The sequence below is a fragment of the Sceloporus occidentalis genome, unplaced genomic scaffold (assembly GCF_023333645.1).
Source record: "Sceloporus occidentalis isolate IW3139 unplaced genomic scaffold, rSceOcc1.0.p SCAF_213, whole genome shotgun sequence".
NCBI lineage: Eukaryota > Metazoa > Chordata > Lepidosauria > Squamata > Phrynosomatidae > Sceloporus > Sceloporus occidentalis.
Window position 1 is genome coordinate 985,149 of NW_028317193.1, and position 20,532 is coordinate 1,005,680.

Consider the following 20,532-nt stretch of genomic DNA (forward strand, 5'->3'; position numbering starts at 1 on the left):
CGAACGTCAGGACATACACAGATAACTGATCCCACCTCCCCTTTCTGAACGGCAGAGGCTGTAATGTCACTGACAGTGCAGCAGGGGGCGCTGCTATTCACCATGATCCTCACACATTAATTATTACTCTGACAGTTTGCCCTTTGGTCTCCACAATGTTCAGTGATTAAAAAAAAGGGTTATACATTTCAATAGCGATTTAACCCCTTAAAAGGAAAAAGCATACTAGAATGTAGAATCATTTTCTTGGTCAATTTTCAACTGGTCACCAAAAACAGGGGTTTTCTTGGTTTCTATAAATTGTGTGGAGAAAACCATGCATTATGCGTTAGATGTGGTGTAAAAAGCATAGAATCTTTGATGAGACATTTGTGCTACTTTTCAAACTCTGTGTGTAGGTTTTTATTAATGTTTCAAATTTCACAGCTATTAAAAAATATAATGTTTTAGAACGACTGACATTTTTCTTTTATTTTCCAAACTCTCCGTACAGCTTAAATATACCATCTCTACAATGTCAGACAAAATGAGATTATGTTATCATTTACGAGCTGGAAATATCTTGAAGGACATGTAAACATGCATGTCTTTCGTATGTGTCAAAAAGAAGAAAAAAACGTTGCGAAAGCGCTTCCTCAAAAGACCGTCGCGTTGTTGTGACGTCACGTCGAGGCGACTAGCGCGACACGTGGGTGGGTGTCTGTCTGTCTGTCTGTTGTTGTTGCTGCTCCTGTGTGTAGCTTGGTTCCTAGGAATTGCCTGCGTGTTTTCAGCCAGCATGAGCTCCGAGGGACAGAGGGGGAAGAAGCGAGGGAAGGCACAGTATCTGGGCAATGCCAAGAGACAAAAGGGCTGCAAGCAGCTGGAGGTTGGGATGCAGGGAATCCTCATCACCTGTAACATGAACGAGAGAAAGTGTGTGGGGGAGGCGTACAGCTTGCTCAATGAGTATGGAGACCAGCTATTCGGCACAGAGAAGGTGGGTCACACGAAACGTGCAGCAGGCAATCTCCTCTCGTTAATACACGTGCCGGTTGTGGCCATGGCAATGTTTTGCACACGATGTGTAACAAAGTTGGCCACGTAAATTGACCGCGATACTAATCTTCTTTTAAACTTTACCCATACAGTGGTAGGTAAATGGAACAGGCTCCCGTCAGAGGTGGTAGAGGCTAATGTAGTAAAGGAATTTAAACATGCATGGGATAGCCATAAAACCATCCTGAATCAAGAACTGCGTCTTTACATCAGGAGAGATGGGGAGATTAGTCACGCCGGAATGGTTCTTACCTGCAGTCAAATACTATGTTTTTATGTAGTGGTCATAGTTACTGTTGGCTGTCATGTGATCCATGTGTAGGTGTGAATTGTCAATTCAATAAAAATATGATCAATAATTAGTAGCATACTACTGTTTATAATAGTGGCAAAGTGTGTTTAACCCCTTCACTGCTGGAGGGTTTGGTACCTCAAACGCTGGAGCGATTTTGCAGTTTTTTGCCATATGTCGGTTCAACCATTATTCCTCTTTACTGTGAATAGTGCCCCCATGCCAGCTATATGTTGTTTTTTCAAGGCAAGATAGTGATTTTACGTGATTAGCTAAACATTTAGTTTGAGTAACTTAGTAACAATACCGGCCATGTTGTATATGTCAGTGGGTTATGGGAGCTGGAGTCTAGAAGCAGGTTTTGGGTTTGTATTTGATTAAAATTACCATAGATATGTACCACCTTACCTGATTACCCACAATTATATCTGTTTTATAGCTATGTGAAAAGGATGTTGAGACATCAGAAGCCGAGGAGGAGGAAGATGATGCCGAAGCAGCACTTAAGAAAGAAGTTGACCAAATTAGAGTTTCTACGGAAAAGAATTTACGCAGATTCCAGTCAGTAGAGAGTGGAGCCAACAATGTTGTCTTTATTAGGACCCTTAATGTCGGTAAGAGATGTGTGGCCAGAACGTTCAAAATTGCATATCTTTTTTCTTTGACTCCCACAACAATCTATGCTAATTGAGACAGTTATCATCTACATTTATAAACCTAATGTTAACATTTTATATCGGTGCAAACATGATCTGACTTACTATAAATAAGACAAATGCTGTATATCTTTGATGCGAGTAACATATTTTCTACAAGCGGAAAAAATTGTCTTTGTCGGATGCCCACAATAGAAGTAGAATATGCAGTTGAAAGGTCACAAAATAGGTTTGATTACAGGTACCTTTTTAATGTATTTTTTCCAGAACACACTCATTCTCAATGAACAAAGTACAAAAAAAAAAATGTATGTATTAATTTGTCTTTTGCCTCGTTACAGACCCTGAGAAGTTGGTTCATCACATTTTAAAAGACATATATACCTCCAAAAAGAAAAAGACACGGGTCATCCTACGGATGTTGCCTGTATCTGGGACATGCAAGGCTTTTCCTGAGGATCTCAAGAAATATTCAGAGACTTTCTTTGAACCATGGTTTAAAGCTCCAAATAAAGGAACCTTTCAGATTGTATACAAAGCACGGAACAACAATCATATGAACAGGGAAGATGTAATCAAGGACCTTGCAGGTAACTCTCTTTTAGATGCTAAATAGTTTTTTTTCTACTTTAAATGATTGCGTTATAGCTGATGGGATAGAGATATAAACATAAGATTCATTAATTTGCCCCTTGATTTGCACCGAAGAATGTGTTATATTCAAGTCCATTGTATTCCTAAAATACATCCTTTATTCAAATCACTTAAAACCCAAATGGTGGGTAAATATCTAAACCTAAAACCCTAGGGTAGGATGTATCATCTGTGTATTGCTCTTGGACACTTTCCCTGCAGGCTATCTCCAGTAGAACTGACTCCTCTGCCTATCCTTATGTCCATGAAGGTCCTTCTAATACCACTAAATCATTCACCTGTCCTAGGTATTACAATTCTAGCTAGGAACTGTAATAAACCCAACCTAGATACTGAGATAACCAGACTGCAATAGCTATGAATTGCAACATACAGAAAAACACACATGTATCCTGGCGGAGCTGAGTTTTCCTTCGGTGAAATGCCCATCAGGTCTTTTCTGTTTTGTTCTCAGCTTTTAAATGATTTGGATAAAGGCTAAATTTTTTTTAAGCCTGTATTTTCATAATTTTTCATTTATTTTTGATTTAGTATTACAATTATTTAACCGTAATGTTTGGTTGCGGTGTGGGATGCTGTGAAAGAATGATTTGCTTACTCTGTCTACATTAATCCTGCAGGGATTGTTGGAAGCCAGAATCCAGAAAACAAGGTGGATCTGAGCAACCCAGAGTACACCATTGTAGTAGAAATCATCAAAAATGTCTGCTGTCTGAGCGTTGTGAAGGATTATGTTCTATTCAGAAAATATAATCTGCAAGAGGTGGTGAAAAGTGGCAAAGAAGAAAAACCACTGGATCCTGCTAGTGGAGATACAGAGGAAAACCACGCAGAACCAAAGGAAGAGAAGAAGGCTGCTGATCCCTAGGACCATACTGTGGACTGAAATAATTTTTGGCTCTGTGATGCGAGATTACCTGTGGGTTGTTAATTCCACAAAGTTAGGAAACACACTGGATCATATTTATAAAGAACAGCATTGATGTAGATTGTTTTATGTGCAAAGATCATTTGGGATAATTGGATGTCTTGGTGGTTGCTCAAAGTTTTGATCCCTAGAATTGATTTTTTATAAATATGGACCACTGCTGCATACAGCTCCCTTTTTTTGTATAAAACTATAAAGAAAAACATTTTAATGGGAAAATTCTGTCAATTAACTCTCTCCTAATAGTTGTTAACTGTACATTTCCACCTCCTTTGCTTTTAAGGGAAATCAGTAGTAAAGTTATTTTGTTAAAACCGCCTTGGCTAAGCTTGCACAGCTGGGCAAATCCATTTAATTGCAAAATACAAATAGTATATGTGTGTAACAAGCTTCTGTTTGGGTTTTGTTTCATGGATGCTAAAATTGACATTTTTAAAAAGTACTTGATTTTAGTTTAGTTGCCATTATTTTAAGAAAATGTTCTGCTAAACTTGTAATAGGTTTTCACACTTAACAGATAGCAGACAGCCTTGAGTAATGTGTACATGTTTTCTTTTTTAACGTTACATTTTTTTTTTTACTTAAAATTGTCCAAAAGCTTAACATTATGTATGAATGTATGCACTGTAGGTCAAGACAACTTTTGCATGTTTATGTTGTCTCTGCTGCCATCTTGTGGTTCCTTTTAGGAAGTGTAATGCATGAGCATTCTTATACTTTATCCCAGGAACAAGAGTTGAGCAGTTGTGTGTCTGAAATTGGCATTGAAATCACACATTAATCTTGGGCTAACTGTTTTGCTCAGTATTTTTTTTTTTTTTTTTTTTTTTATTGGATTTCAAAGGAAGGACTTTGAGGAATTCTGCCTAATTTATGAGGTTTTTTGAAGTGTTTTATAAGCTTAAATTTTGGGTGTATACATAACAGAACTGTTTCTTAAACATTAATAGTCCATTAGGTTGTGTGGTAATTGCAAATCAAGTTTATAAGTGAGGAGTATATCTATTTTGTCATTAAATTTCAGTAAAAAAATTTCCCCATCTGCTTTTTTTTCTCTTGTATTCCCGTTGTCACATTTGAGCTCAGTTAAAATGTCTGTAAATTTTACCCTGCTTGTGAATTAAACAAAGCAATAAATACCTTTTTTAGAAATGTATCTTATCAGCTATATGTCAGAGAGCCTTCTTGCCCAGGGATCTGCATGATTTTTAAAATATTCTTGGGCAAGTTGCAAAGAACATCCTGATTTATCTCCTGAGGAAGCCGGTTATCGGGCGAAAGCGTTGAGAAAGAGAGGGATATAAAGGGAAGTTCCTACTGCTGGACAATGTACAGTCCCCTGTGCCTGGTTTTATGCTATTTTCTACACTCTTTCACACATTTAATTTGTTGTAAGTACAATGCTTTATCTACTATATTGAGTGATACTGTGCCATTGCTGGCAGTGCTTTACTTATTTGCTAAGCCTCTACTCCATACAAAGTTATGCTATTTTCTGTCCAACCCCCCCCCCCCCCCCCATATGGATGTGCACCCCATTTGGAACAGTTCTAATGTATTAAAGGCCAATACTGCCTGTTTTGGGGGTTCCTTGACAACTTTGCTAAACCTTAATACAGATTCCAATAGGAATTGTCATGGTCCGTGAAAGTGAGTAACCCTACCGGGTCCTATTAAGTCCATGGGAAGCTTCCCAGCCGTGTTCTGCAACAAGATGTGCTCTGCGGGTCTGGTATTTGCATTCCAACTTATGGCATCCATCAGTTGCATAAGAAAAGAAGAATTTTAGTTCCACTCTAAAACCTCATATTACTCTCCTTTGACTTTATCACTTCCTAATTTTTGCAATTATGCTACAAATGTGGATTTGGTTAAATACAATATATTGCTCTGCTCAGATGGCTGTACACCATGCAATCCCAAATAATGTTCCTGTTGGTTGCACATTGCTTTTTTGAAAACAATATTAGTCAGGTGACCCTATCCTACTAGCACATCCGCTCCCATGCTGCGTGAGCCTGATATGTAAACTGATATTTCTCTCCATGTATGTTGTGGAAGTTCGTTATAGGGGATGCTGTCCTAGACTTGACTAATAAATCCATGGCATGCTGGCACTGTGCCTACGGGCCTTGACAGTTCTCAATCATTGCTACAATTTTATTTTCTTTTAAGAGGCTTAGAAAGTTTGTGATACAAGGTTAAAGAAAAAAAACATTTGCCTTGTTTACCAAGCCTACAGAAGACCTATGTCAGTCCTGGTTACCAGCTTACACGGGTCATTATATCATGTCTATATAGTGCCGACAGATTCCAGGGTGCTGTTACAACGGGGGACAGTGAAAATATTTAAATCACTATAACACTTAACACGTTTTAAAACATACTGGTAGAGGGCCCTGCTCTTTTGAGCTTGTAGTTTGTTGGGTGGTTAAGGGGAAGTAGGACAGAAGGGTACAACTCTTGCCTCTGCGCTGGCTATTGATGCAAAGCGCCGGGGTGACGTCATATCCCCGCGCTCTGCATCATTTGCCGGCTCGTGGCGGTTTGGGAGCACGGAAGCCCCTAATGTCGGGCTGGTTGGAGGGGGATGTCCTTAACCAGCCCTGCTCATCGGTCACCCCATACCCAGACCAGCGCAATGCCCACGAGGCGCCCGATGAGCAGGACTGGTTGGGGACAGTTCAATCGTGCAGCTGCCGTGATCCGTGATCTCCCCAACCAGTCCTGGAGGCTGCTGCACCCTAGCTACGGCCCTGATTCACAACCACAGCACCTGTGACAACTTTATGCTGATTAGAACCTGTCTCATACTCCAGTAAAATAAGGATTCTGCCGCGAGCGCCGCTGTAATCTTTACAAATGTGTTGTGTTAGTATTTTTGGTCTCTTTGCCAGGAATTCTTTAATCAGTATAAGTGACGTGTGACATTGCCACTTGCTCGTGATAAGGTGGGGGGTCTGCTTTCACTGGGCATATGACCAGCGCCTTAGAAGCCGATCCTTCTTTTGATCTGAATTTGTCCCAGCGGAGGAGTTTGCACGTCTGTCCGGAACATGAAGCTTTCTCTCCTCTTATTGTTCTTTGCCTTATTGTTCTCTTTCTCCACAGCAAAGGAAGAAAAAGCACAGAAAGGATCCAAAGTGAAGAAACACAAACCCCCCAAAATCAAAGAAGAAGACAACGTCCTTGTCCTAACAAGTTCCAACTTTGGACGGGCCCTGAAGGAGAATAAATATCTATTGGTCAAATTCTGTGAGTGATATTTCCTGAATTGCAAAATGTTCATTTTTTAATTGATCTTTCTAAAGTGATGCCTGAAGTGGGATTAGTAATAGTCAGCATCCTAAAGATAAGACACATCTCTAGCTATCTAAGGATCGTTGGAGTTGGAGTTCCATGAATGCTGTAAAATACCTACCAATAGTTAATGGATTAATGCCAACTAATATTATATGTTTCTAAACGCTATTTAAACACATTTTTCAATTGGCAAGGATAGGGCGTTAGTCATTCTTGTTGTGACTTTTACAATCTGTTAGGCCTTGACTTGGTTGATGGGAGTTGCAGCAGCTGCAATGTTAAATGAAGACATCATTTTAGTGCAAACACACGCATTCACATATCTTCACCTGTAATATGAACAAGAAAATGACATTGTATAAACAGGGCAGACCCACCATATGGGTTTTAGGGGGTAACATGACCACAAGGGTCTCTCTTATGTAAATACATGCAGGCAGGGGATAAAAGCATTATTTTCTCTTAATGCTGACATGCCGTATGTGATACAGGCATATAGCCACGGTTTATGTAATAATACTTGTCTTGTTTATTATTCTGTAAATTTTGGGATATCTCTGGACAGGCAACAGACCCGGGTTTTTAACATTAGATTTACATAATCCATACACAATTGGTTCATACTTAGAAACCAGTGGCATAACATTAGGGTTCTCAGGAAGTATTCTCATTCTAATTCTGCTGGCTATACATTATCAAGCAAAAACATACATGGAAAATGAACCTACAAAGAGTCTGAAAACATAATGAAAAGACTGGCATGGAAGGGGTAGGTGGGCAATTGACGTTAGATTTGCCCAGACAGTAACATACTGCCTATATTAAGATTATTATATATATATATATAATGCCGTAGAAGTTGAATTCTATGTAACGTAATGCAGTGTGCCTGAAAGTGTGGTGTTAGCTTGTCTTTGTACAAATACTTGATACGTTCTGTTGATTTCATTGTTTGCCGTATGATAAGAACACTATTCTGATGAATTATAGCCGAAGTAGCTAATGTTTGAATATGTTCTCCCGGTGACCTTGTATTAATTGATTGCATGGTCTCTTTAACGTGTTTATTTGGACTTGTCCCAAATTAAGGCCACATCGACTATAACTCAGAGTCCAAAGTACAGCGTGTTAGCTTCTTATACATACAGTATGTAGAAACAGCATTATTATCATTTTTATTAACTATTGTCATTCTTTTTCTTTTTAATACATTGAATATGCAAGCAGACGTTAACGGTGAATTGTCATAGTCCATATAGTTCCTATATATAGAACATATTAATCAATTTTTATTTATTTATTTATTTTGAGACAGTGAGAAATTACTGCATTATATGTAGACCACTGGTTATCTTTATTTACCTACAAACTAATTAATAGCCAGCCATTCCACAAACATTATCATACGGATGCTCATTTAGTATCATAACATTAACTTTTAATATAATTAATCGTTATGCACTCTGTTCCCCATAACCATAACCCCCAGCTAATGAATGCTATTAAAATAAGATATATTTTGGCTTTATTCCAGACGTTGCTTTATCTGGGCCTTCACAAACAGTGAAAGAAGCATTCTCTGTAGCTGCAGGTCAGCTCATGAAAGAGTCATCGGATGTTAGGTTTGGTCAAGTTGACATAACTCAAGAAAAAGATCTTGGAAAAGAGTTCAAAATAACGGAATTTCCTACGATGAAGCTGTTTGTTGGTGGCGACAGAAAAAATCCTGTAGACTGTAAAGGTAACCGGATGTCTCAAATCATATAACTCCATAAATGAGTCTTCTACATTATCTGATTTGGGTGGATAGCTTTGAAGAGTTTAATAGACGCCAAGCAATTCAAAAGAAATGTTGCACTTGTTAGCTATGTATCAATAATGCCATACTGTTGGTAGGAATCATAAAGTTACTTAATTCATATATGAAACATCACTTTGCGTTATTAAAAATACAGAAAAAAACCCAAACCTTAGCTGATACCATGGTTAGCTGACTTTGCCATAGGACACACAATGTTATTCTCAGATGCATTGAAAAAATAGGTTATTAACAACAAACACTAATCTCAAAATGTGTACTTCATTTTTTTTATTTCACTCTTAAAAGAACACTTAATACAGTATTTTTCATGGCTCAAAATCTAACAAAAGATATATAAAAAAAAAATCTTCATGTGAAATGATATAAAAGGGAAACACTATACCTGTATTCTGTTTAAACTTTCTTATCTGTCTACTTATAATATGTACCTTTTTGGTGCAATTAGGGAAAATTAAAATGACGCTGTTTCGCATATATATCTGTCTACTGTGTAACCAGCTGTTTTTTCAAACTATATTTGGAAACCTGATAATTTGGGTAATTTATGTGGAATATAATAAGGGACAATAGCTAGACAATTCTAATCAAGAGCAATTGTCTAAATTTGAAGAACTCACAATCGACACCAAGTACCTAGCGCTTTGTCCCATAATTATTCTTCATAAATATGGTCCTTCATTCTGACAATTAGTAAACAAACAATAGGCTTGTATAGACTTTTGAACAAGTTTCTCTGGTTTTCTGCATTTAAGGTGTGAGAACTGCATCTGCTTTTGTTACATGGCTGAAAAGACGAATGGGGGAGAGCTCCGTTTTTCTTAACACAACGGATGAGTTTGAGTCTTTCATCCGGTCCGATAAAACTACTGTAGTTGGTTTCTTTAAGGTATGGAACAAATATTTCTTATATGCTATATTAAATGACTTTCATAATTACATAACTGTACTTAGAAATATTGAGTATAATTGTACAGAAAAGGCACTCAAGCACATGCACTCTATCTATCATTTGGTTAGGTCGATTGTCATGGCCAAAACATGGCGTTTGTCTACTATAAAATGCCCCCCAAATGCAAACATTTAGCTATTTCAAATGTTTAAAATGTCTATCTTATGAATGACCACATCATCATTCAAACTAGCTCATTCTTTTTTTTCTGTATGGAAGCAGAACCTGGAAACTAAGATGGTAGAGCATTTTTCTGACGCTGCTAAAGATGTCCCAGAATTTCCCTTTGCCCGGGTCAGCAAGGATGACATATTATCGCACGTTGGGATTACCACAAATATGGTTGCAGTTTACAAAAGGGTAATTTTGTTTTCTATGTATAGTTTAGCTTGGTATACCAACAACCACAGACATTCTATTTTGTTGAAGCCCAAGGTGAACAGATGATCCTGTGGTAGGGCCACAGTGGACACCAGGTCCCCAATCTTCATTTGGGTTTTCAAGGAGTCTGAAGTCTTCAAGGAGGAGTAGTGGCAAAAAGGCACAGCCTGCTCCCTCCAAAAAAAAGTGGTTTAATCAAATGGGGGGAATTAAAAGATAGGTGCACAGAAGGAGCCAAAGTTACTCAGTATGCTTACCACGTTTATACAAACGTTTATTCAATGCAAACCTAATCAGGGAACTCTGTGAACAGCTCAAGCTTCAATGCATCCTCAGATTCGAGTTACACACTAAGTTGATCTTAGACATATGGTTGTCGTTTTTGGGATTCGTTTGTTTATCATAAATAATGTTTAGCTAGTATCACTGAGGCACAATAAGCAAAAAGGCCCACATCTAGACTTGCCTTTACACTCGGGGAGATAATGAAACATGGAAAATGTAGTAGATCGACTCCATGTTATTAATACTATTCCCCCAGCCTAAAATAGATAGTAGTATGTGAGAAGCCATCAATACTCTTCCATAACATTATCCAGCAAAATAAAGTAATAGTAATGTTGCACCTCCTCACATTTTGGCTTTGTCAGGACCCATTTTTAAGTGTAATAAAAAAGGTCAAGAATATCTGCTCTTCCTACCTTCCTTTTGGTCATAGAGGAAAATAGTTAACTGAATGGCTAACTGACTATTACTATGATCTGCAAGCTTTAAGTAACCGGTTCCTATATTATTATTCTCTTTCTGAAGGATAAGCCTGTTCAATATCTAATATCTGAGGAGGAGGTTAAGAGCAAAATTGATCTAGTTCGACTAATACGAACCTATGTCATGGACCTGGTAACAGAATACAATTTGGAGGTAATTATTATTTTCTTTAATTTTTTGTCTATAATATAAATATACTTGGCTATATCCAGTAAATACCAGGGATAGGCAGTGTCTTTCTACTAACACTAGTGCTAACACTTTTTATCATTAATACCTATGAAAAGCTTAGTATTATCAGCCCGTACTTAATACCGACATCCATAGGATGTTGGAGTTTCCAGATACACTTACTCCGTCCGTATGCTATATGTAGGGAGCTCTGTGATGATGAAGGTATAGACCAGGGGTGTCCAGCCTGCGGCCCTCCAGCTGCTGCAGGACTACATCTCCCATACTCCTCAGCCAGCCTCTTAGCTGAAAGAGCATTATGGGAAATGTTGTCCTGCAGCAGCTAGAGGGCCACAGGTTGGACACCAATGGTAATAGACCTTACCACTGTCACTTAATGGTTGGTCAGCTAGGGGACCACTTTATCAAATTTAGCATCTGGCACCAGTCTGGAAGCACATGGTGAACTACAGTGTTCTCTGGGCACCTGCATAAAATGAATTTACATACAAAAGATTGCAAAAAATAATTTTTTTCCCTATTTTCTCACTGGGGGGGGGATTTCAAGATTCTGGTGGACTGTTGTGTGTTCCTACGTGTGTCGCTAATTTTCCACTTAGAGTAAAATAGGGTAGGATGAGGATTTCCTTTTCACTTACTATGAAACACCCCCCAGCACCTAGCAATCTGTATATTTTTGTATCCATTTTTTTCTTACGGTAATATTCTTTAAAACATACGTTAACATAATTTTACATATGGTAGACAAACTGGGATGTATTTAATCATTTACGCAATCTGTTTACCTTACAGACATCCGTAACTATTTTTGATGTTCCCATTGACAATCACATTTTACTTTTTGCCTCCAAAAAATCTGAAGATTTCAGCACAATCTATGAAAATTATGAGCAGGCAGCCCTGGAGTTTAGGGGAAAGGTAGGTAATGGTCTTTTAAATTGTGTTCATTTTAGGTTTTGTCTAAACAGCATAGTTTTACACTGTCAAGATTAAAATAAAAATGGAAGCTTTGGGAATAGATAATATGCAAAACTGAATATTTTTTCTTAAACAATGTATTTTCATTTTCTATATAGATATATGTTTCTACACTGCACTTCTTTAACAGAGACTTTTGAAATACCCGTGATTAATACAAACAAATCTTAAATAACCACTATTGGTCCTGCTTATAACAAGATCCTTCTTGGGATCCATTATTTTGTCCCTAAGCCTATATCTGGTGAGTTGGGTAACATCGGCCTTGAAATACCAGTTTAAGAAATTGCCCCAGAAATTTGACAGGTCAAAAAAAACTTTAGGCTTCCCGACATTGACATTGTCAAACCCATCAAACAAGCAGTCCACAACAAGGACCAATGTGAAACAAAGATATTTAGCATGGAAATGATCCAAGAGGGTAAATGCTCCTTGACTTGAGGCTCTCATTACATATGATTCCAAATCCTAATGAATACATCATATACACTTTATTATAATTATAATGAAACATGGATTTCAGTACTAGATTGTAGTTTTTATTCGTATTACACAGGTTATCATACACAGCTAAAGCTAAACTAGTTAAAACCCAGGGGGTAATCCCGTACCATAATTCTAGCTCTAGAGATCACCCAAGCAGACATGATCTGCATATATCAGCTATAAGTAAAGTTACACACATACTACAATAAATATGAATTTATTGCAATAAATCTTAACATAATATGGCATCATAACGTCACTTGTTCTGTCCATGTCAAAATTTGAAGCTTATAAATTAATATAACACCTTATTAAAAAAATATCTTCTGTATACTAACCTTAAACCTTATTTACCAGTTGGTCTTTGTTTACGTTGATACGGACGAAACTCGCAATGGCCGCATTTTTGAATATTTCCGCATCACGGAAGTTGATACTCCTGCCATCCGCGTTTTGAACCTGACCAGCGATGCGAAGTACAGAATGCCAGCTGATGAAGTCAATTTTGCCAACTTGAAGAATTTCTGTCAGAACTACTTGGACGGAAAAGCAAAGGTGATGCATACGTGAAAATTAGCAAAGCAATGCCTTTTACATGAATAAACCCTCTGTATCTCTATAATAGTTTAGAATACATTAAGTCCCCTTTGAAAAGAACTGTACCTGGTGGGTTCAGCCTAAAAGCAGCTCCATCAGTTTCAAACTATATTAACCAGTTTTGTTCATGTGCCTACCGGACTGCTATACGTTCTAAAATAATGTCAATATAAATCTTTTAAAGGTTTTACTCAGTTAAACAGCTAACAATATATAAACTACAGTCAAATTTGGGGTAAAGCCAATCATCCTAGATGACAAAAGTGTCCCTCTTGACCATTGAGTTGCCCCAATCTGTGAAGCAAATAGCCCTTAGTAGCTCTGCCATTTTAAGTCTTTCTTCTGAAGGCCTAGCCATATAAAAACAACAAACATTTCTAGGAATTTCTATAGCAAACCAGCATCTGTTTTGTGTCTCATGGCAATCAACCATCCCCTGAAAAATCAATCAGGAGCCAAATTGTAATTTCTCATGGGGTGAGGTCATTCAACGGCTCTTGGTTTAATGATGTTTCTAGTTCTGCGTGTTGTAATAAAGGTGAAACAGCAACTTTAAATCATTGGAGCGAGACTCTGTATTCCTAAGGGGTTTCCAGTGGTTATCAATAAACCGATAACATGTACATAAATATCGTATTGGCTCGGATATAAAGCACCAAAAAAACATGCTGCCACTCTGTCTCCCCCCCCCCGAGATATGCTGCCACTGTCCTCCTCCTCCCCCCCCGAGATATGCTGCCACTCTGCCCCCCCCCCGACTTACCAGAGCAGACTCCCGGGTGTCTTGCGGGGACATCTACGCAATACGCGTATACAACTTCCGGTGCCGGCACATCCGCTAAGTGCCGGCACCGGAAGTTGTATACGCGTATTGCGTAGATGTCCCCCGCTGGCCCCGCAAAACACCCGGGAGTCTGCTCTGGTAAGTTTTGGGGGCAGAGGTAAAACGCATCGTGCGGGCGGTCACCGGCAGCGGCCATGCGGGTAAACAACCTCCGCTGCCGGGACATCTGCAGGATGCGCTTAGACAACCTCCCGTGCCGGCACCCCCCAGTGGGAAGTGCTGACAGGGCAGGCTGTCTGAGCGTATCAGAGAGTAGGATACAGGTCCCCTGCACTGCTGCGGGGGATCTGTATCCTAACCCCGCTGCCTGCCCGGCGCTAGACCCCGAATATAGGCCGCACCCCCACTTTAAAGACTTAAAGTGGGGGGAAAAAAGTGCGGCCTATATTCGAGCCAATACGGTATGTTCAATGCTTATCTTTATCAGCAAGCTGAGATTTTACTTATAGATTCGCCTACATTTCTAGCCTTCTCTGATGACCACACCAGCTGTTTTGCGTACATGATTTTTGCATAAAAGAAGTAAAATTATGTTTGTTTTTTTTTAAAACAGCCCATAACGGACAGTGAAGAAATTCCTAAAGACTGGGAAAAACATCCTGTAAAAGTACTTGTGGGGAAAAACTTTAATCAAGTGGCTTTCAATAAAACTACTAATACCTTTGTTATGTTTTGTAAGTATATGTTTTTTGCCCCCCTTTCTTGTCTCACGCCTATTTCTTCTTGAATAAAGTAAATATACCTCTAACGGTAATTAAAAAAATATTATTTTTGCATCAAATGGGGTTTGCAGGCTTTCCATTTTTGAATGCAGGCTTGCCATTTGTTGTTTCCAAAATATTAAAGCATTGGGTTAGACTACACTGCAACCAAATTAATGTATTTTTTTAATTACATCTAATAATATATTTTTTTCTTTTTCCTAGATGCACCATGGTCTGAAAAGTGCAAAGAACTATTTCCAGTATGGGAGGAGTTGGGAAGGAGATATCAAAATCATAAGAATGTGACAATTGCCAAAATTGACTGTACAGCCAATGATATTAAGCTCATGGTATTGGATCGCTATCCCTTTTTCCGGTTCTTTCCCGCTGGGTCAGATATAACGGTATGTTTTTGTTTTTTTTTCTTCATATTGTAACGTTTTAAAATGAAGGGCACACTGGGCCCAATAAACCACGGCGAAACAATCTCAGATGAGAAGGATATTTAGTGCCATAGCCTCGGTGAAGCAGATCGGAAGATATACACTTGACAGTTGTGTTTGACTATTTGGCTAAAGGGACGAAGCAGGAAAGCGAAAAGCTAATTTGTGCAAGAGCAGGAAATATGTGAATAGCAAAGGAAAATGGCAGAGAGTTGGACAACGGAGGGTATGGTGACAGATAGTGTAGAGTGACCAGATGTCCCCATTTTAGTCAACTGGTTAAGGATTCTGTCCCCAAACTACTGTTAAAGTGACAGCAGAATTTTATTTCTCCTAAGGAAATCATTAAGTATCGTATTTGTCATAAAAGTAAGGTTTCCACAATCATTCTTTTAAGACATTAAATGAAAAAAGCGTGACTTACCTGTCCATGCTTACTTACTCTTGCTCACCTTTTACCTGTTATTTGTGCAAGAGGAGGTAGACCCTCGAGTGCTGTGGCACCTTGTACTGTGTGCTCGGAGGACTACAGCCACACGCCAGTCCTGAGGAGATAGGCAAGGGGTGAAATAATAGCCCATGGGCAGCAGCCAGTTGCATCCACATAGAGCTGTCAGAGAGTTAGTGGGGTCCACCCTACCAATCGTTGATTTTTGTGTACACATTTTGAACCATGTTTTAAATTATTGTTTTTCAACCATCTGTCTATTGTTAATACCTAGTCATCTTTGTATCTATCTATCTATCTATCTATCTATCTATCTATCTCTTTATATGTTTGTTGCTATATCTTTTTGGTTGACTTCTTGATATCGCTAAAGTACTTGCATGTAGTACAATGCATGCTTCTACACTAATTTTCTATTTTTAAGACGACTATTCAGTATACAGGAGAAAAGACCATTGAAGCTTTCACAGAATATGTAGAAAAACACATTGAATCGGCAAACAAGAACGAAGATGACCAGGTAATTTTAAAGTAGATTTTTTTAAATATTAACCAAAAATTTTTTTTAATGGTAAGGCATTTTATTTATGTATGTATGTCATGTTACAAGAAATCTTTCAGTATTTTTAACTATTTAAACTTGGTTTATAATTTGCTGGCGGATAACTAAAATGAATGACTTACTGCCACCATTAGAACAACAGATGTGTTGTAATGTAACGTGGATATTTTTCCAAATCCTCCACTTTGCAGCTCAGTAAACTAAATAAACTCACGTAATGATGTTAATTACACAATAAAATAAGGTGTACATTGAAATCTACATTATATGTATGCCAAGAAGCAGCCATTTTAACTTCCTGTTCCTGGGGGTTGCATGATTTATTTCAACCCAATAATGCAGATTCTTTACACTTTATAGTTCTACATGCTAAAAAGCCCCATGAAGTTAATTTGTTTTGGCAAAGCTTGCCTACAAGTACAACGTACATCCAAACAAATACATTTTATACTGTTGCCAACGGACATACTTGACAACCTACCCCACCTAGTATTTACATTCACTAGAAATAAAAGATTATCATCCAATAACAATGTTTGTTATTGGATGATATGTTTGTTTGTTGCGTTCTAACTAGGGCTGAAACAACTAATCGATAAAATCGATAATGAAAATCGTTGTCCCATACACCCCTCTGACTCCTCCCCCCTCCCATACATCACTCTGCCTCTCTCCCGACTCGTTACTGCAGCCTCAGCGTAAGTGAAGGGCAGTAACGGAGGCTGGCTGTGCGCATCGTGTAGACCCCCACCGGCTGACAGAGGATCATCCTCTCTGTCAGCCGGTGGGGGTCTGCATTGCACAGACAGCCTCCATTATTCACCTTCACTTACGCTGAGGCTTCTATGAAGCTGCTGTGAAAGTGCCTGTCAGTAACGGAGCCGGGTAGAGAGGCAGAGCGGTGTATGGGAGGGGGGAGGAGTCAGAGGGGTGTATGGGAGTCACCCTCCCCACACACCACTGTGGCTCCTCCCCCTCCCATACGCCACTCTGCCTCTCTACCCGGCTCTACCCGGCTCCCTGGTGTCTTGTGAACCTCCGTTGCTGACAGGAGGCAGAGTGGAGTATGGGAGGGGGGAGGAGGCAGAGTGGAGTATGGGAGGGGGAGGGAAGCAGAGTGGAGTATGGGAGGGGGGAGGAGGCAGAGTGGAGTATGGGAGGGGGGAGGAGGCAGAGTGGAGTATGGGAGGGGGGAGGAGGCAGAGTGGAGTATGGGAGGGGGGAGGAGGCAGAGTGGAGTATGGGAGGGGGGAGGAGGCAGAGTGGTGTATGGGAGGGGGGAGGAGCCAACGTGGTGTATGGGAGGGGGGAGGAGCCAGAGTGGTGTATGGGAGGGGGGAGGAGGCAGAGTGGAGTATGGGAGGGGGGAGGAGGCAGAGTGGTGTATGGGAGGGGGGAGGAGGCAGAGTGGTGTATGGGAGGGGGGAGGAGGCAGAGTGGAGTATGGGAGGGGGGAGGAGGCAGAGTGCAATATGGGAGGGGGGAGGAGGCAGAGTGCAATATGGGAGGGGGGAGGAGGCAGAGTGCAGTATGGGAGGGGGGAGGAGGCAGAGTGGAGTATGGGTGAGTTATAGTGGTGTATGGAGGGTATTATGAATTTCAGGGCATATAGGGGGTATAAGGCATATCGATATTAGGCATATCAGGGGGGCATAAAACATATCTGGGGGTAAAAGGTATATCAGGGGGCTCAGTTGCATATCACTGGCATATAAGGAGTATAAGGCATATCAGGGGCACAGTGGCATATCAGAGGGCACAGTGGAATCTGGCATATAAGAGGTATAAGGCATATATGGGGGCAGAGTGGCAAGCTGGGGGTCAGATGTGCATAACCGGGGGCAGTTTGGTAAATAAAAAAAAAATTTAAACAAGGCTTTCTTCTCATAGTTTTTATTAAATATGAAAAATAGTTAACATATGAATTAATATTTACTAATAACTTTGCATTAAAACCTAGTTTGAGAAACACGGTGTTTGGGTTCTTGTAGCTTTTATTATTATGTCAGTAAAATAAGAAGGTGAATAGAGAGAGGCCATTGCAATAAAGAGATGAAAGTGTAAATTGTACATTTTTTATTACATTATTTTAAATTGAAAAAAAATTGCATTTTTTTATCCGATCGAAAAAATAATCGGCCAACTAATCGATTATTAAAATAATCGTTAGTTGCATCCCTATTTCTAACCCTTACGCTTGATTGTTTGAAGCATTGACGGTGTTGTAATATCAAAAAATCCATAAAGTTAAGAAAAAAAATTCCGAAAAGTTAAGCATATCGTTGATAGCCACTGATTACTGTCCTTTTCAAGTTAGGGGCTCTTTCACCCAATGTATTTGGCAGCAAACTCCCCATAACGTATTGGTTCCCTGACCTTAACGTTCTTCCTTTGCACATATCAAGGCTATAGGGCTTAATAAATTGGATGGTTACCGAGGAAGTCAAAGTATTTGGTAAACCAGGGCTCTATTCTGTGATTGTTTTCTGTGAAAGCGAAGTTGTATGTGGAGTCTCTTCTTCTGCCTTAAAAAGCAAGAACTCAATGAGGGAGACAGGAGAGGCTAGCCCTGCTCGATTCATCACTTGCCCTGCCCGCTGCTTGTCCTGATCTGAGCCCACTTTGGATAGCCCCATCTCCATGTATAGGCCGACTTGCCCCACTAATAATCCAAGTCCTCCCTATTCTGTTGGAATGTTTATTCTGAGAAAACTGGAGTGACCCTAACTTCTGTCTATACCATACCGTGACCATTTAAGTAAAATATTACTATACAGGTCTAGCTCATTGAAGACGGCACACAAAGAATGTATCAGTTGAAAGAGAATAATGCGTGTTGTTTGAACAATGTATAAACAACGACACCTTTATTGTCTACACTTGTTTTTCAAAAAGTAGGGTACGTCCTGAAACCTGAGCAAATAATGTTCTGTAATACAAGCAAACCTCTCCACAGCAACCAAGACACAACGTATATATGGCACACGTGAAGCGGTTTTGTGTAAAAAAAAAAAAACTAAAAAAAAAAAACTTGTTCATATATGCTATACATATTCTACCCAAAAAGTAAATATATACTTTTGAAACAGTATATATTCCCCTTGAGCTTTCATTGTTTGGTCCAAAGAATAAATAAAACGTTATGAAAAATCTAATACGGCAATCATTTTGCAACATCCACTTTTAACGGCCGTTACATTGGTGGGCCATTTAACTTTGTACTGTTTGTGAAAACCTATTAATTTAAGAGGATATGTCATTTTTATCAAATCCTACATTTTGCAATTCTATGCACTAAATAAATCCATATAATGTTGTTTACAGAATATTAACTATTATGTTTATAATAAAATCCACATTACGTGTATAATGTCTTAATGTACTTCTCCCAAGAGCTATGTCATGCGTCTTGTTAAGTTGCCGATTACATGAATACATTTGTAAGTTTTTTTTGGATATGTTAATGAAGCTTATAAAATGTGTGCATAGAATATATAGAAAAATAATTATTTTGTGCACTTAAGTGTAGTTACATAAGAAGAAAAAAAAAAAAAAAAAAGACAGAAACTTCTCTTTTGGTTAGACAAGTAATTGTATTTTGATTTCTATTTTTGTTGGGGAAGGGAGTACATTTTGTATGTATGATGTTTTGTTGGATATCAGTGATAGTCACTACTAGGAGAAGGAATCAAGTAGACTTGCACTCTTATTATCATAATTATGCATTTTAATAGACTTAAGGATTGTAGATGAAGAGCCATCTCATGTTGAAAAAAAAAAGATAGTTCCTTACCTTCCATTGCTCCAGACATTTTTTGAATATAAAATGATGCTGTGAAATGACCCAAATATAGGATAGGTGAACACAATCCCATGAAATCCCATGAATTTAATGTAGTTTCTTTGATTACGGCAAATGACGCTCTATACTGATGTAGTTTATTGACATTTGTAACTCTGTTTCTGCTTCATGTCTTGTGTTTATAGACCTCCCGCGAGACGACTGAAAATGATGGTGAGAGACAACAGAAAGAAGAACTATAGCTACATTACCTGTTTTCATATTACCATCTTTCACAACTAAATCTAAAATAAAAATAAAAAATAAATACATCTCTGTGTTTTTCCAGCTTGTATTGTCTAATAGGGTAGTTGGGTGTTTAAGTGGCCAAGGGTTTTATCTCCCTCCATCCATTTTGTCTCTAACCCATCTTAACGCTTGTAATATTGGCATAGTATATTTTTTAGATTTTGCTAATTCATTTTTTACTGATTCAGAAGTCCCCTTTGCAGTTATTAATTTACTTTGGGGGCAATTTTCACAGAAAACAAGGAAATTTCTAGCTGTGCTAATGTAATTGTAAAAGGGGTTTCTACTGATCAATTAGCCTTTTAAACTTGGATTAGCAGCCACAATGTGCCATTGGAACACAGGAGTGATGGGAGTGATAAAGAGCCTCTGTACTCCTATGAAGACAACCCATTAA

General features: G+C 38.8%; 2 protein-coding genes across 2 annotated transcripts; both read left to right on the top strand.

The window, feature by feature from the left end:
- The first annotated feature begins 778 nt into the window (after positions 1-778).
- LOC149277499 (THUMP domain-containing protein 1-like) lies at positions 779-3,508 on the top strand. The gene is made up of 4 exons (XM_089502842.1): positions 779-979; positions 1,770-1,944; positions 2,328-2,576; positions 3,261-3,508. The coding sequence occupies exons 1-4, from the start codon at positions 779-781 to the stop codon at positions 3,506-3,508; spliced, it is 873 nt and encodes a 290-aa protein (XP_089358968.1).
- Positions 3,509-5,205: 1,697 nt separating this feature from the next.
- LOC149277500 (protein disulfide-isomerase-like protein of the testis) lies at positions 5,206-20,089 on the top strand. The gene is made up of 12 exons (XM_089502843.1): positions 5,206-5,218; positions 6,680-6,823; positions 8,406-8,612; positions 9,446-9,579; positions 9,865-10,002; positions 10,834-10,944; positions 11,776-11,901; positions 12,805-13,002; positions 14,442-14,562; positions 14,815-14,996; positions 15,908-16,003; positions 20,033-20,089. The coding sequence occupies exons 1-12, from the start codon at positions 5,206-5,208 to the stop codon at positions 20,087-20,089; spliced, it is 1,527 nt and encodes a 508-aa protein (XP_089358969.1).
- Positions 20,090-20,532: the final 443 nt, after the last annotated feature.

Coding starts and splice junctions, on each gene's coding strand:
- LOC149277499 (XM_089502842.1), top strand. CDS start 779: ATGAGCTCCGAGGGACAGAGGGGGAAGAAGCGAGGGAAGGCACAGTAT. Junction 1,945..2,327: donor TATTAGGACCCTTAATGTCG/GTAAGAGATGTG, acceptor GCCTCGTTACAG/ACCCTGAGAAGTTGGTTCAT. Junction 2,577..3,260: donor TGTAATCAAGGACCTTGCAG/GTAACTCTCTTT, acceptor TTAATCCTGCAG/GGATTGTTGGAAGCCAGAAT.
- LOC149277500 (XM_089502843.1), top strand. Junction 10,003..10,833: donor TGGTTGCAGTTTACAAAAGG/GTAATTTTGTTT, acceptor CTCTTTCTGAAG/GATAAGCCTGTTCAATATCT. Junction 13,003..14,441: donor ACTTGGACGGAAAAGCAAAG/GTGATGCATACG, acceptor TTTTTAAAACAG/CCCATAACGGACAGTGAAGA.